This window comes from Papio anubis, chromosome 12 (assembly GCF_008728515.1).
Source record: "Papio anubis isolate 15944 chromosome 12, Panubis1.0, whole genome shotgun sequence".
NCBI lineage: Eukaryota > Metazoa > Chordata > Mammalia > Primates > Cercopithecidae > Papio > Papio anubis.
This window is the reverse complement of record NC_044987.1, coordinates 14,859,613-14,875,937: the sequence shown is the minus strand read 5'-3', so window position 1 is coordinate 14,875,937 and position 16,325 is coordinate 14,859,613. Positions and strand designations below refer to the sequence as shown.

The 16,325-nt window shown below is 55.2% G+C and overlaps 1 protein-coding gene across 1 annotated transcript in view; it reads right to left on the bottom strand.

Moving 5' to 3' along the window:
• NECTIN1 (nectin cell adhesion molecule 1) overlaps positions 1-16,325 on the bottom strand; it is a 68,456-nt gene that overhangs the window by 11,035 nt on the left and 41,096 nt on the right. The window contains exons 2-5 of the mRNA XM_003910837.5: positions 6,438-6,797; positions 5,586-5,888; positions 5,133-5,250; positions 3,147-3,298 (exon numbers count right to left, since the gene is read on the bottom strand). Coding sequence (XP_003910886.1) covers positions 3,147-3,298; positions 5,133-5,250; positions 5,586-5,888; positions 6,438-6,797 — 933 coding nt within the window. The remainder of the gene's footprint in view (positions 1-3,146; positions 3,299-5,132; positions 5,251-5,585; positions 5,889-6,437; positions 6,798-16,325) is intronic.

Genomic DNA, 16,325 nt, shown 5'->3' with positions numbered 1-16,325 from the left:
TGGACAAGCACACTTGCAGGCTCATACCTGCCTCCCTTCCAGGACACTGGCCTTCAAGGCCCACAACTCTGGGTCTGAAGAACTCCAGGCCTGACGGGCAGACTGTGATCCTCACCCACAAGGGCTGAGCCCGGGGTTTCACTGGAAATGTGAGTTGGGACAGACGCCCCGCACCCTGGGATGGGAGTGGGGACGGACATCCTACACCCTGGCAGCCTCCCTGCCCTGCTCTTGGGAGTGGCGAGAGGCTGGGTCCCAGCTGGAGAGGCCTGGCCCGTCTCCTCCTGACACCCAAAGGGATAGAGCCTGCCTCATTTGCTTTTTTCAGTCTGGTCGAGGCTGCACCCTGGGCCTCTCCCCACCTTGTCATTACCCCAGAGGGAGAAGGGAGGGAGCTTCATTTTGTCACCACTGGGCCCACCCTATGAAACTGCTCCTCTGTGTAAGAGCCGCTAAAAGGGGCTTCTCTGGGGCCTGAGCCCACAGAAGCACACACAGATTCTGTTGGGTCCATCTCCTCAGTGCCCCCATCACCACAGCCACAGCCTGGGCCTGTTGTTTCCCACTAGGGACTCACTCATGGTGGCAGCTCCTAACGGGTGTCCTGGTGCCATCCACGCAACCCCCTGAATGCTCAGTCTAACCCACACACCTCACCATGGTGCTTCCTGGCTGAGAGCCCTTCAGAGACTCTCTGTGGCCAACAGAGAGAAGGCCTTGCTTCTTCCTCCCTGCCCATTCTGCTCCAGCCATTTTCCTTCCCATGCTTCCCTGGCCCGGGCGCCCCGCCCTCCAGCCCAGCCTACTCACTCATCTCCCAGCAACCACTCAGTGCTCCCTCCTTAGGGGCCCAGGGCCCCAAGAAGCTGTGCCAAAGCGAGCCTGCGCAGGTGTGCAGTGGCCCAGCACACACATGTTCTACACACGCATGTCCCTTCAGCACACCCCCTGCTGCCCACCTTCTGCCCTGCCCCAGTCACTCCTCATTTCCCTTTCCAGATGCGCCCAGGGCAAAGTTATTACCCGAACGAATGGCCAGAATGAAAAATTAAATTTCCACTTATCCCTCTCGCTCATGCATCCCCTCTGGACCAGTGGGGCTTAGAGCAAGGGCATGGCTGTGCCCTGCAGGGTGGGCTCCCCAGAGAATGTGGCAGGCACTGGCCGACGTGGGATGGAGGGTGGTGAGGTCAGCTGCTGCTTGGAAATTGCCTGAGAGCACAAGAACCCACAGCCCTGAGAAGGCTCAGGCCACCTCCCTGAGTCCTCCGGAGGGGGCTGAGAGTCCCGTCCGAGGGAGGCCAGCCGTTCAGCTCCTGGGCCTATCAATGATTCAGTGAGTGCCATGCATTCCTCGCTCCTGCCTAACAGGGCTGTCAGCAAGAGCCATGTTGTGTCCCTCTTCCAGCTGGGACCCTAGGTGGCCCGGCCCCCCTGCCCCCAGCCCACACCCCTCACATGTTGATAGCCCACCATCAGGGGAAGGTATCGCCGCGCAGTGAGTACTGCATGATCGTAAGAGGCCTGAGACAAGTGTGAGTATCTCCACATTAGAGGTTAGGAAGCCGAGGCTCAGAGAGGTGAAGAACTTGCTCAAGGCCACACAGCCAGGAAGAGCCAGTGTGTGAACACTCAGGCCAGGTCTGTGCTGTCCCCCGTGTGACAGTGCCTCCCTGAGGGGTGGTCATGTTCTCTATGGCCACTCCACATGGAACACAGGCCCTGCCCTTCCCACCTCCCCCTTGACTCCCCCAGTATTTCAGGGCTGGAGCTTGGGTAACCCTGAGGCTCCTCTACTCGTACTTTCCCCGCTGGGGAGAAGTGTGTGACACCAGCCCCTTCTGCCTGCCAACCCATGGGAACCCCCCAGCTTTCCCCAGCCTTTCTCCAACCCTGATGCTCCTCCTCATATGACCAGTCTCAGGGCCGAGGCCAGGGATTGCAGACAACAGCAAGTGGCTCCACACTGCCGCCCCTGGGTGAGAGGTGACAGAACGGCTCTGAGGACAGGTAGGCGCAGACCCTGGACAACTTCACATGGCTCTTTCTGCAACTGTGCCCTAAATGTACCCACAAATGAGGTCTCCCACTCCAGAGACACTGGCTCAGAGCTCACGAATTGTCATGGCTTGCCCAAGCTTTGTGGCCGGAGCCCAGGAACTGCCGACCAGTCTTGTGTGTCCCTGAGCACGTTACTTCCTATATCTCAGTCACAGTGGGACACCACTTACTCTTTTAAGACCCTCTGTCCCTTTGTCACCCTGCAGCTAGCTCAGGTCCACTGTAAAAGACACTCCCCATGTGAAGTTGTGCTGGCAGTTTACCCCTGTGTGGACCTGTTTTGATGCTTCCATTAATAATAATGATAATGATGGAGGTCAGGGTAATAATCATGGAGCATTGGCCATTTATTGACAGACTGATCTGTGCTAGGTACTTGACCTACATCACGTAGAATTCTGACAACAGCCCTTCGAGGCACATCATACTGTCCCCGTTTTACAGATGAGGGTCTGTCCAGGGTCACAGCTGTCTGACATCAAGACCATGCTCCTTTCATGTCCCAGGTGAAGTCTCTCCTCAGAACATCCTAGCCCTTGTCCTCCCTTTGCCCGGATGGGTAAGTTGACAGAAAGCTGCAGGGAGAGCTCAGTTGCAGGGCACACAAAGCACTATGGCTTTGGGCTACATCTTCGCTTTCTCTCCAGTCTCCCTGCTTGAGGTAAGCCTCACTTTCTGGCTCACGAAGAGGTCCTCGACCACAGGTGCAGACCTTGGAGGAGATGAGCTCCACCTGCAAACCTATCCCCACCACGCCAGCATCCCACCGTGTGTGGTGCTGGCAGATCCACGGGCAGGCTCTGTTGGCCCCCAAAACAGCATTGCTGTAAACAGCACTTCCTTCTTCCCTCCCTGAGCCTTCCTCCTGCCCCTCTCTGACTGGGGGTCACCGTGACTGTCTCATTTACGCCCTTGAATGAAAGAAAGAGAAAAGCAAAGCAAAACCAATGGCCAGAGCTCAAGGGAGAACTAGAGAAGCCGGAAAAGGAGATAATCTTCCTACAGTGGCACTGCCCAAAGTTGAGGGATGCAGGTGGCGAAGGAACCGTGGGTGCAGAGAGGCTGGGGAGGATGCAGCTTCCTACCTGTGATATTGACCTCCACCTGGCCTGAGCGTGTGCCGATGGGGTTGGTGGCCTCACAGATGTAGGTCCCTGCCAGGCTATAGCTGATGGGTCCCTTGAAGAAGAGGGTTCTGTTCTGGGCCTCCACACCCTTGGGGAGAGAGCCATTCAGCCTGTGGGAATTGGGAGACACGCGTAGGGTTATGACTCTCCAGCCTCAAGAAGAAGCTGTTCCTGGGTCACCCACTTGGCTCCAGGCCGTCTAGACCTTTTGCTGAGCTTGTGTGGTAGGATCTGTCTTGGAAGGAAGAAAAATAATACTAATAATCTCTTTCACTTAGTAGTTTTATATTATTCAGCTTTTTCATATTTGATCATAATATGGGAATATAGGCAGGCTAGGTAGGTGCTGGTCCCACTTAACAGATGAAACCTGAGGTTCAAGGCCAGGCAACCACAGCTGGCAGGCAGCAGCATGGGAGCTGCAGGCAGCAGCATGGGAGCTCCAGCTAAATCTCGGGACTCCTGGTAAAGTGCTCTTTCTAGCTTCCTATTCACATCTCATGGTTGTTGGTCCTTGGTTTCCTGGGCAGCTGGTTAATAATACAGATGCCAGCCCGGCGTGGTGGTTCACGTCTGTAATCCCAGCACTTTGGGAGGCCGAGATGGTGGGTGGATCATGCGGTCAGGAGTTCGAGACCAGCCTGGCCAATATGGTGAAACCCCGTCTCTACTAAAAGTACAAAAATTAGCTGGGTGTGGTGGTGCACACCTGTAGTCCCAGCTACTTGGGAGGGTGAGGCAGAAGAATTGCTTGAACCTGGGAGGTGGAGGTTGCAGTGAGCCAAGATTGTGCCACCATATTCCAGCCTGGGTGGCAGAGTGAAACTCCGTCTCAAAATAATAATAATGATAATAATAATAATAATAATAACAATAATAATAATAATACAGATGCTTTGGTTCTAACCCCAGATCTCCTAAAGTAGAACCACTGGGGCAAAAGGCCTGGGCAAGCCACTCGGGTAATGAGATAGGAAGTATGTTCCATTCCACTACTTTGTGTTTTTGTTGGGAATGTCACAGGACTTTTTCATGGGGGAAGTGACTTGCAAATTTGCCAAAGACAAGGGATCTTCTTCCTTCCTCCTGACCCCCGCGGCCACAAAGCTATTCTGTTGAACCTACCAGTTCCTGGGTCCTCAGAGCTGAACCCGGCCAGCAGGCTCTGTCCACTCACACCTTCAGAAGCACTATTTACTCCAGGAAGTGGAGGATCACAGGTGGGGCATACCAGTGCCCTCTGCTCCCCAGAAAAAGGGGACAGACTCCTTCTGGGCAGCTGTCTCTTGGCCACCCATATCAACCTTCTCCTTGGTTCCCCACGTTCCTGTCTTTGTGTGTGTTCCATCCAGCTCTTCTCTGGGAAGAGCCTTGGCCCCAGCTGTCTGAGCTGGCTGGAGGGGAGACAGGACCCTTCAAGGTCAAGGCGAAGACCGTGAGGCCAAGAAGGGGATGGCGGGCTGCAGGGCACGTGCTCCATGAGCACAGGCGTTCTGGGCTGGCTGCTGCCTCCTCCCCAAGAATCTGGGGGTGCCAAAGAGAAGGCATAGGAACAAAGAAACAGCTGAGATGCTCCAGAACACCGGCCTCCCGGGGGATACCTCGATAAAAATAAATACTGGGGGGTTGGGGTTGGAGTGACTCAGGCTGAATCACCAAAGGAAAATGACAGAACTCTTTATTAGGAAGAGGGAGGGAAGCAGATCACAAGGGAAACCCCTCTGGCAGAATGGCTTGTTCCACTGACCCTGACACTGTCACACACGACGTAATGTATATGTGTGTGTTGGCGGTGGGGGTTTCTCTCATGGCCCCGCTTCTCACTGAGCCCAGACCCTAATTTCTTCCCTGTCTAAGGCTCCTGGAGGTAGGGTGGTTGCCCCCCATCACCCGTGGTCCAGCCAGCCGTCTTCCAAGGTGACTGGCCAGCCCTGCAGCACTTACGTGGTCCAGTGGTACTCAGTGGCTGGGGGGTTAGCGTCAGCTTTGCAGGTGAGCTTCACATCCATCCGCTGCAGGTACCAGTTGCCATCAAACCCCTCAATGGTTACCTCGGGCTCATCTGTGGGGCAAGGGATGTTTGAAGAGGGTGAGGTCAGGAGAGGGGGACTTACAACAAGGGAGCTTCAGCCAGGAAGGGATGGAAGGAGCAGTGGCATGGAAACAGCCAGGAGAGAGGGAAGTGTGGGAGGGAGGGTGGCGATCACAGAGCCCTGGAGTGGAAACAGGAGGGGGACACGGAAGGAGGAGAGAAAATGAACAAAGGGAGGAGATGGGGGAGACAGGAGGGGAGAAGAAAGTACCCCCAGAAAGAGAAAGGGAGGAGAAAGGAGAGGAAGAGGGAGGAGGGACAGTGGCGCCCACCCCAGGAGGCCCCTGGCAGCCAGCCCTGCTCACACTGCACATTGAGAGTGAGGCTTTCCTTGAAGCGGTCCATGTGGTAGTTGACGATGCAGGCCAAGGACTGCTGGTGGGCTTCCCTGCTGGGCACCAGGCGGTAGCGGCTAATGACCGTCACCGTGCCATTGGGGTTCCGGATCTCTTGATACTCTGCCTCGCCTTTTAGCCGAGTTTCCCAAGATACCACACTGGGAGGCTTCCCATTGGCTGAGGTGCAGGTGGCCACCAGGACCTTGTCATCCTGCCCCTTCTTGGCTCGAAGCACTGCCTGGGTACCCTCTATCCAGTTGGTGGGTTTGGCTGTGAGGAAGCAGAAAGAGTGATGGGACTAGCTCTGTTGACTCGTCCAAGATGCACTGGCCAAAAGTGTGTGGTGTCCATCAGGCCTTGTCTTCAGGTCCCCTTGGCCATCCCTGCCTCTCAGCTGTGCTGCATCAAAGCCTGTCCCAGAACCTCTTGCAGGAAGTTCATCATGTCTAATGTTATGTCCTCTCTGTCCTACTAGTCATATCCTTGTCATCGAGCTTAGGTCTCCTGGAGTCCCGGCATGTCTAAGGCAAGCAGTGCAGGTGGCTTACTGTGGTGTCTGATGCTGCTGCCTGCACAGTGCCTCGTGGGCTTCAACCTGAAGAACGACGTTCCCCACTGTCTAGAGCTAAGCCCCTGCCCCTAATCCCTAGTGAATCATGGGGTGGCCTGGCTAGAAGGGACTGGAAGCCTCATGCCTGGAATGATGGGAGCATGCCCACCCAAGGGGGATGTCTGGGGTCACTGAGGCATCCTGAGGATGGCCATGCCCCAAGGTAACAGGCCTCTGGATGAACAGCGAGGGGGCCCAGGGCAGCTTACCCATCACCGTGAGATTGAGCTGGCTTTCCCGATTGCCCGTAGGGAAGGTAGCAAACTCGCAGATGTAGACACCCTCATCCTCCAGCTCCAGGCGGGAGAGGCGGATGGTGCCATCGGTGAAGGAGGGCCGCAGGAATTCCACGCGCTCGCGGTAGGGAGCCAGCACGGACACGCCCATGGATGGGTTGTAGATGGCCACGTTCTGCTTGGAGCCATTGGTGGCTTGGGTGATCTTCTGCCACGTGACCTGGGTGATCTTCACGCTGGGCAGCGGGTTGGCAAAGCTGCAGTGCAGAACCACGTCTGTGCCGATGAAGCCATACATGGAGTCGTTCACCTGGACCACCTGGGAGTGGGCGCCTGGCCAGGAGGACGGCAGAAAGTGGTCAGTGTCAGGCGTAGCCTCCCCCCACCCACACAGTTCCCTGTGCTCTGGTCTTGTCTTTTATAGCAGTCATTATTGTTTTTATTCTGATTGTAAAAATATTAATTACTTGTTATAAAAACACTCTAGGCAACACTGAAAAATCATGAGAAGAAAGTGACAACATCCCATGATCCTTCTGCTCAGGATAATCTTGAAGGATCTATCTTCTTTTACTTTATATCTGTGTATATCCACATAACCATCTATCTATTTTAAAAAGTCAGAATCATGCTGTACATATTATCCCATAAGCTGCTTTTTCCCTTAGTGATAGATTATAAACATCACTCTGTGTTAGTAAACATATGTCTGCACCTTCATTTTTGGTTGCTTTTCGAGCAGAGCTCCAGCCTGGGAGCCATGCACCAACTGCTTTGCCTTCCTGGGCCTTGGTCTCCTCCTCTGTTAAGTGGGGCAGAGAATCCAGTCCTCTCTACCTCACAAGGTTACTGGGGGAACCAAATGGCGTGATGGATGAGAAGGTGCGTCAGAGGCAGGAGGCTCTGGGTGAGCTTGAAGGCCCACGGTGACTGTCATCATGGCCACCCTGCTGTCTTCTCCCACACAGCTGAATCCTCATGCCCTGGTGCACTGGCTGGGCCCCCTTACCCAGCTCGGCAGAGGGAAGTGAGCACTGCATAAGGCCGGGCCTCCACTAGCTCCCCATGGCCTTCACAGTGAAGTCTAAATGCCTTCTCCTGGCAAGACCTCCTTGCACATGCCTCTTGTCCACCTCTCTCCATCAGCCACACTTTCCCACTGTATCAGACTGGGCCCATCCTCAGAACATGCCACATTCCTGGTTTCCTTCCCTCTTCCTCCCATTTATTCAGCCGCGATTTGCCGAGTGACATATTCCAGGATCTAGTGTGAGCATTTGGGTCATATCAAGGAGCAATTCAGTCCCAGCCTCCGTGGAGCACAGAGCCTATCCACCCAATACTCCTAGACTTTTACCCAGGCAGCTCCCTCCACCTAGACGGCCCTTCCCCTTCTCCACCTGTGGACCGCCCCCTGAGGCCACCTCAGGAGCTTCCCTGATCTTCCCCGCCAGAGCTAACCTGGCCACCTCTAGCTCGGCTCTTTCCTGCCTTGGAAGGTGGTGGTTACACATCTGACTTCTCTACCAGACTGTGAACTCCTCCAAGGGCAGCGTCTGTCCTTTCCATCTCTGTATCCCCAGTGCCCAGCGCAGCATCTGGCACATAGTAGATGCTAGTAAATATTTGTTACTACACAAATCGCAATGGAAGTCAAAAGAGCAGACATTTGCAAGAAGGAGGGAGTGAAATTCCCTCCACTCTCCACATGGGTTGTGTTATCCCCTTTAGAATGTCCTTTGTTTGGGCTTCCTTACCCCTGAACTTGGCTCAGCTCCATTAACGTGGGGCAGCTGTCCCCAGCACTAGGCTGTACCCTCCAGCTCTCTCCTGAGTCCTGCCAACTCCCCACAAGCCGTGTCCTTGCTGTCATTTGTATCCCTCATGTTTTTGTATCCTTACTTCACTCACTTTATTGAGCGTCATCAATAGCATCAATAACACCAGGCCCTGTACTAACCCAAGGCAGGGGGAGGGCCTAAATGACCAAAGGAGTCTGGGATCCAAGAGTGGAAATTTGGGGCTTATGCTCACTTGCCTCCTCGGCATGACGGGGACATTGTTGCAGCACAGGCTCCTCTGAGGGCCCCAAAACCCATGGTCAGTGCAGTAAGTTGCTCCCCTCTCTTCTGCTCGAGAGGCCACGGGCCAGGTCTCTAGGTCACTGCAATATCCCTGGTGCTCAGCATAGAGTAGCTACTCAAGAAATACTTGCTGAATAAGTCTATCTTTGGCTTCACCAAGACAGGCCCTGCCATGTTCTGAAAGTTTCCCTGAGGTTCCCCCTTCTCTGTGCTGATGCACATCCACGCAGCCCTTCAAGGTCCATCAGGCCTATCCCCAGCCTCGCCCCTCCAGCTGTCCCCTCTGCCAGCCTGTGGGGTGCTTCAGAGCTGATGTTCCCTGGGCAGAGGCCCCATGGGCTGGCAATACAATGGGAGAAGCATCCAGCCACGAGTTGGGAGGGCTAGGCTGTAGCCTGCCTCTGCCTTTAGCAGGCAGTGGGACCGTGGCCAGTCACTTCCCCTTTCTGAGCCCTATCTTCCTCCTCTGTAAGGCAGTAGGCTGGCCTCCCAAGTCCCAGTGGTCCTCTTGGCCCTAACTGTCTGATGGCAGCCGAGTGCAGCTGTGGCCCCACTCCAGAAACAGTCCCATGGTGAGGTCAGTGGGCCAGACGGCCCAGTACTCTTGCTGAGCAAGCAGCTAAGCCCTAGGCCGTCTCCAGCAGGATAATTGGGTGCTCCCCACCCCTCCCCCAGCCTGCTGGAGGCTGCCCAGCGGCTGAGATAATGTGGGCATAATTGGGGAACTTGCGCCACACAAAGCCAGGAACAGGAAAAGCCAGTTGGGAGGGCTTGGGCCCCAGGTGAGAGCACAGGGAAGGGGTGTGGGTTCCAGGAGCCATTTCGGGGTTGGTGCCATGCATGGTGGACCCGCAAGGGGAAACGGCCCTCTGAGCCCCTGCAATCCTGTCTCCTCTCGTCCCCTGAAGGTGTGGAGGCAGGCAGGGCGCAGTCCCTGGGGCACAGCCTGACATTCATTGGCTACATCTTCAGTGGTGACCTCACCCTCAGAGCTGTGTCAATGCCAGGAGGGGAGATGGCTGATAGCGGCCAGGCATGGGGTGGGGAGGGTGCTGAGAGGTGGCCGGGCACCCCAGAGGCCCCCTTACATCTACCAATCCCTCACCAGGCAGGGGCGGCCCTCCCCAAGCCCATGTCTATGTTGGGGTGGAGGTTGCTTTTTTCCCTCCACTGTGGCACTCCCAGAAGCAACCACATGGTGGGGAAGTAAAGGATGTCCCTAGCCTCTCTCTTACTGGGCACCAAGTAGGTGCCCCTAGCCCTGACCCTTTATGCCCTGGTGATGGGCAGGGTGGGGTGGAGAGGGGAGGATCTTTAAGGAGCAGGTACAGACTCACTTTGGCGTTTGCCTCTTTGCCACATCTGACTGTTAACAAGGCCAGGGGAGCGGGGGTGGTGAGCATAAGGCAGCTCTTGGAGTAAGGGGCTTGGGGTCATTAAGGGTGGGGATTGGATCCCAGAGTTCTGGAATTGGGAGGTGCTGGAAGATTTGAAAGGCCTAAAAACTCCACTTCCCCGCTCCAGACTTAGGGTCCGGGAACCTAAGCCTCTTATTAGGGGCTGCCTGCCATGGTCCAAGGACTCAGGGTTGGGGAGAAGGACTCTCGTTCTTTAGATTGGGAGGTTTTCAGAGGGGAGCAGAGTCCAGGTGTCTCTAACCGGCGGGGTTAGAATGTCAGAGTCAACAGAGGAGCAGGGATCACCACCAGAAAGAAAGAGAAAGAGCTGGATGGGAGCAAGAATCCCGGAACAGGTGGGCCATGAGAAGGCAGGATTGATTAAAGGCAGCCTGCTCCAGGGACAGGCAGAAGAAACAGGGGCTTAAAGACTGCACAGCCCCTCTTCTTGCCTGTCCAAGCTTCTCCAGACACTGCAGCCCTGACAATCTGAAAGCTGAGCTGACGTCTCCCACCTTCTGAAGGCTGTTCCGTCACCACCCTTTCAGGCAGCATGGCGGGGCTGTTAAGAGCCAGGCAGTAGGGGTTTGCATCCACCTCTGCCATTGATGAACTGTGCAACCTTGGCCAAATGACTTAACCTCTCTGTAGCTCAGTTTGTACCAAGGTTGCACATCTGCAAAATGGGGATTATAATAGTTAATACCTGCCCTATAAAACGGCTGTAAGGATTAAAAGAGGGAGTCCATGGGAAACTCAGAAAGCAGCACTTAGGACAAATGAAAGGCTCATTAGATGCTAGCTTCCATCATCATCATCACCATCATCTTTCATCTATGAAGCAATAGGCCTCCCTCCCTGGAATTTCATTCAACAAATATTTGCTGAGCGCCTACTCCATACTGGACACTGTAGGGAGTGCTACTAGGCACCCCTCTTCCAGGATGCCCTTGTGACTGTCATCTCTTCCTACTCAGCTGACAGCTCTATTAATACCCCAATAACATGTAACACTGACCTGTACCCCTTTATCTTCTACTTCCTGGCATATATGTCTAGCCTGTCTACTGTCTCCCAACCAATTGTAAGCCCCCTGCAGGAGATGAAAGGACCAGGCCCGGCCTTGGGTTGAGCTGACCATGTCATGCCTGACACTGGCCGGGTCAAGGGCTTGGGGAGTTCCCTGCTGACTTTCTCTGATTCCCTAAGCAGTCAGGACTGGTCCACAGAACACATCCTCTTTTCTTCCTTGCAGGTTCCCTCTTACATGAGAAGCAGAGGCTGGCCCAGATGTGGGAACTGGGACCACTAAAATGGTAGCATATTGGAGCTTAATGGACCATGCAATCCATCATTTACAACGATTGGAGGGATTAGGTCACCTGCCCAGGGACACAGAACAGCAGCACCCAGCCCAGTGCTTTCCCACCCTGCCACAAAAACAGACTCTGGCTCAATCTAACTCCCTGGGGCCTCTTTCTGGGTGGTGTCCCTCCTAGAATATAACCTCAGTGACTCCTTTGCCCCTTGTGAGAAATGGCACAAACACCAGCTACAGTACTGGTATGGCCACTGCATCTGCAGGTCACCTGACTGGGTGTCAGGTGATAGGTCAGAAACAGGGGCTTTGGGGATCCCAGGTGCGTGTGTGTGTGTGGTGGGGGGCACCTGCAGGAGGCTACAATGTGCTGAGCAATAAGAGCCAGAGAGGTGGGGAGTGAAGGGCAGAGGCATCCATAGAACCTGTGCCCTCAGCAGAGGGGCTCTTGTATCCCACAGATATCAAAAGAATCAGTCTTGTTTTTTTTTTTTTTTTTTTTTTTTTTTTCTGACTTCAAGCACTGCCTATATTCTCCCTGACCACCCTATGAGCTCCAGGATCTGGGACCCATGCCCCTGGGGCTTGTTCTCAAGTGCCTCAGTTTCCCCACTAGAGCTCAGGTTGGGCAGTTCAGGCTGCCTCGCTTCCCAGAAGTGCTGAGCCAGCATGACAGGCCTCAGGCCGGCCCCCTGAGACGTCACAGACCTGCAAACGCCTGAGCTCAGCAACAAAACACAAAGGCTCCTCAGTTGTGGTGGACAAACCTGCTCCCCAAGGCCCTGCCTGCCGTGGAGCTCATCCGCAGGCCAGGGCCACAGGTTCCCACGCAGTGGGGTGTGGCGCACTCCGCTCCCCACATACCCGCTTCCAGCAGTTTCTCTTCCTGCCCTTTTAAATCCCAGACCCCTCTCTTCCTAGCAAAGCAGGCTGGAACTGGGCTCAGGGGTAGGTGAAAGTGGGTACCGAGGTGAGGCGAGGGGGATTCGGGGCTTCCTGGCATGAACCGCTTCTTTTGTACTGGCTGTGCCAGCCCACCCCAGCCCCTCCTTTCCTGAGACTCTGCCTGGGGGCCTTGAAGTGGCTGGGCAGAGGCGGCCGACCTGACCTGGAGTAAAGTGGCGGCACATTGCAGAGAGGGACTGGGTCTGTGTGCACGTGTGTGTCTAAGGTGGGTGCTGAGCTCCCCCATAAGGGCCTCTATGAAATCGATATTCTTCGGGATGCATTTCTAGGGCTTTCCAGGGATGCTCCCACCCCAGCCCAGGAACTAGCAGAAGGGGACAGGATGTCCGGTGAGAAACCGGCTAAGTGGTAAGTGGGAGTGACTCACCCACTGGGAGGGGCAGGGCCTCCATCTGAAACCCTGCTGAGGCAGCACAGTGACCTAAAGGGTATAGGCCCCCTCCTCCCCATGCAGCCGCTTCCCCGAATGTCAACTCCCAGGGCTGGCCAGCTCCATACCTTCTGAAGTCAAGGCCAGCTCCACCTCGGAGAGAGGCCGACGTGGAGGAGCGTGCGATCAGGACACCCACCCCCTTTCTGGGGTCCCCTCCTTTCACAGGTTTGCCAATCAGTGTCACCTAGACCCCGATCATTCTGTCAGCAAAACCCAGAAGGCAGGGCTCTCACTGAGCTTGTCCTGTCTCATTTCCCCATTAGTCCAGGAGATTCACGGGTGCCCAGTCCTGCCTCCAGACTCCCCTCTACGCTCAGGATGGGGAGGAGGGCTCAGCAAGGAAGCAGAAGCAGACCCAGCAGACCCAGTTCTTGTCCTGGTGCTCTAGCCACCTTTCTCTGGGGCTGGGCACAGTCTGGACTTGAGTCCGGCCTGGCCTTGCACTGCTGTTAGTCTAGCATCTCTGTGTCCCCTGCCGCCTGCAGTGCAGAGACTTTGGCTGGTGGGAGGTGCTGATAACATCCCATGAGCCCACAGTCAGGGGCTAACTGCTACCATCCAAGTCAGTGCCTCCGCCTCTCCTTTGGGGTCACAAAAACTGCTGATGTTTTCCTCTTGCCTGATGATCCCCCAACTCCCCACATTGAGCTGTTTAATGATGGGCTGTGGGGCTGGAGCCCGGCACCTTGGGCGGGAGAGCACAGTGTGTGGGAGAGGAGGGGGCGCGGCAGCCTGGGAAAAGCCCTGAGAGAAGGAGCCAGCGCAGGAGCCCAGGATCTTCCAGACAGGCCAGGCTGGCCAGGCTCTGCTTCCCTGGCAGTACAGAAGCCCGGGATGGCAGCAGTGATGGCGGTGCTCTGGCAAGTCCCGCCTCCCTCCAGCAGGACAGGCTGGGGGACAGAGATGAGTCAGGGAGCTGAGTTTTGCCTTCTCCCACCAGGTGGCTGAGGACACTTGGACTCTGTCCTGCAGGCCTGTTTCATGCTGGCTGCCCCATCCCCACCGCCCATCGTGGGGCTGGTCCTGAGCCAGCCTCTGACTCCATTGTGGCACCCCAGGAACACAGAGCCTCTCTCGGCCCTGCCCGCCTCTAGTCTTCAAGGCGTCCTCTTGGACCATTCTCCTGTACCTGCCACCTTTGCTCTGCTCACCTGGACGTTGGGAGAGGCGGGCTCTGGTCCCCACTACTTGGTCACTGTTTTTCTATATGGCCTTGCATAGGGTAGTTTCCTTTGCTGTAAAATGGGAGTATTGGCTCTGATTACCTCGGGGGACTGCACTTTGGACATGACCTGTCCAGCTCTCTCTGACCCAGCTGTGCCTTTGCCTTGGATCAACTTCTGGAGACCTATCTACCAAGTGGCTGCTCTGCCTCTGTACACTGCCCAGCTCTTTCAGGAAGACCTCCCAGGTTAAGTGGAATGCCAGGAAAATCCAGGCCACAGCGTGGCAAAGCTGGAGCACACAGGAGCTCTCCAACAGTCAAGTAATCACCAAGTCTTACTGATGCCAGCTCCTCAACAGCTTTTGAATTCTTCTTGATTTTCCAGCCCCACTGGTCTCGATTCAGACTTCCTAAGCCCCCTCCCGCTAGTGCATACCTCCCTCCACCTCACCTCCGGCAGTCTCCCTTTCTTATTTTCTCAATATTCCTGGGCTGAGTCTTTGCACTAGCCCTTCCCTTTGAACCTTAGCATCTGCCATCTCATGCCTCCCTCCATTTCCCCAAGGCTTGCCCCTTGTCCAGGCCAACATCATCCCTTCCCTAGTCCACTCTGCATCACGCTAAGTCTACAGTCTCCTGCCTCCAGCTGTGCCCTGTAAGTCCTTCACTCAGCTGCCAGAGGGATCTCTGTAAAATGCAAATCAGTTACTACTTCAGACCCTCCCATGGTATCCTGCAGCCCTCAGGATGAAGGTTTTCCGGGCTCTAGACCCTATCTGGGCATCCCCATCCTCCAGCCACTTCCTCTCCCAACTTTCTCTCTCTTCCTTGCCACACTGAACAATCCTGTTGGTTTAGGTTGCTGCCTCGGCTAAAACTGCACCACTCCCCCGTTACCTGCGCAAGTCCTTTTCATTCCTCCCTGAATCACCTTAGAGTTGACTTTCAAGGGGGGGGCTTCCCAGAGCCCTCCTCTTCCTACCATCATGGATTGAGTGTTCCTGCACCCCCAGGGTCCCAGTATCTCGGCGTGCACCTGTCACAGCGTTTCTCCTACTGAGTTTGGAAAAGGCCAGGACTTCAATCAACCCAGTGCCTGGCACATGGGAAATGCAGGGGGCTCAAGTGGCAGGTGGAAAAGGCTGTGAGCAGCTGGGGGCCCGAGCCAGGGTTAGCCATTTCTCAGGTCTGACTGCAGCTTCCTGGAAACTGTACATTATGCAAAAGGCAGGAATGGAGAGTGAAGCCTCACACCTGCATGGAAGGGAAGCAGGTCAGGGTCTGAATCTTCTCCTTCCTTGACTGAAAGCAGGAAGCCATGTCCCAACAGGGGGAAGGTTGGCCCGATCCCTTGCCCACCTCCAATCCCATGTCTTCTGCTTGCTTCCCTGAGACATTTCTCAATTCCTTTCCTCGCTCCTCTGCCCCAGTTCCCAGCACCTAGGCCCTCTTCCTTCCTCATGCCAGACCATAAGGTGACAAACATTTTTCTCACCCAAGCAAACTGCATCCCTGAAGCCCTGCTCTGGAGATCTTAGCCTTGTTTGTGTCTGCACTCCCCGGTTCATCGCCCCTCCCACCACTGCTGGGGCTTCTGCTGTCCCAGCCTTTCATGGTCTGGCCAACCTGGAACCCCCTGGCTCTGAGGCCAAGATTCAGGCAGGTTCCATTGTCTGTCGCTGATGCCAACCCTCTCCACCCCAGCTGCAGCAAACGACACTGTCTTGTAGCAGACACGGCAGCCTGGATTTCCCTCGGCAAGTGTGCATTTTTAATGACACATTTTGGGGAGTGTAGGCAGCAGCCTCTTTGGAAGGCTAGTGTGGGGGTGGGAGAGGCGGGGGGCTGCCGAGAAAGCAGAGGGAGAATTCCCCAGGCTTCCCCGGAGAATCTTTTAAAAGCTCAGTATTGACATCTGCATTGTCTCAGCCCTGCAGGCTTCATGCTGATGTTCAACACCTGTTTGGAAGCAGAGGGTTCTCGATCTGCCTCATCCCAGGAGGGGCCTGTGGAGCCACCCCAGTGCCCAACCCTCCCGATGCCCTGTCCAGCTATGGGCAGCTGCCTGCTCGGATGTCTGTGGGGGTGAGTGGAAGGCAGTGGGGGAAGGTATACAATGCCTACCTGCAGGGAACGTTCATTCTAATAGGGATGGGGTGGGAGCTCTAGGGCTTGTGTAGAAGGCCCAACAGAGGAGAGATTAAGAGGAACATGGGTGGGGGTGTAGAAAGTAATCTGTGAGCTCTGACTTTGAATTCAGATAGACCTGGGTTTGTGTCTGCTGCATTTTAGCTGGTTGACTTCGAGAAAGGTGCATTAATCTCTCCATGCCTCAGTTTCCTCATGTATAAAATGGGGCCAATAATAGCACTATCTCCTAGGGCTGATTTGAGGATCCAATGAAATAATTCAGTTATGCTCTTGGCATAGTGCTTGGCCCATGCTACACAAGCAGTTGTATTATTCGCTAGGAGAAAGAACCTACCTAGAAATCACAT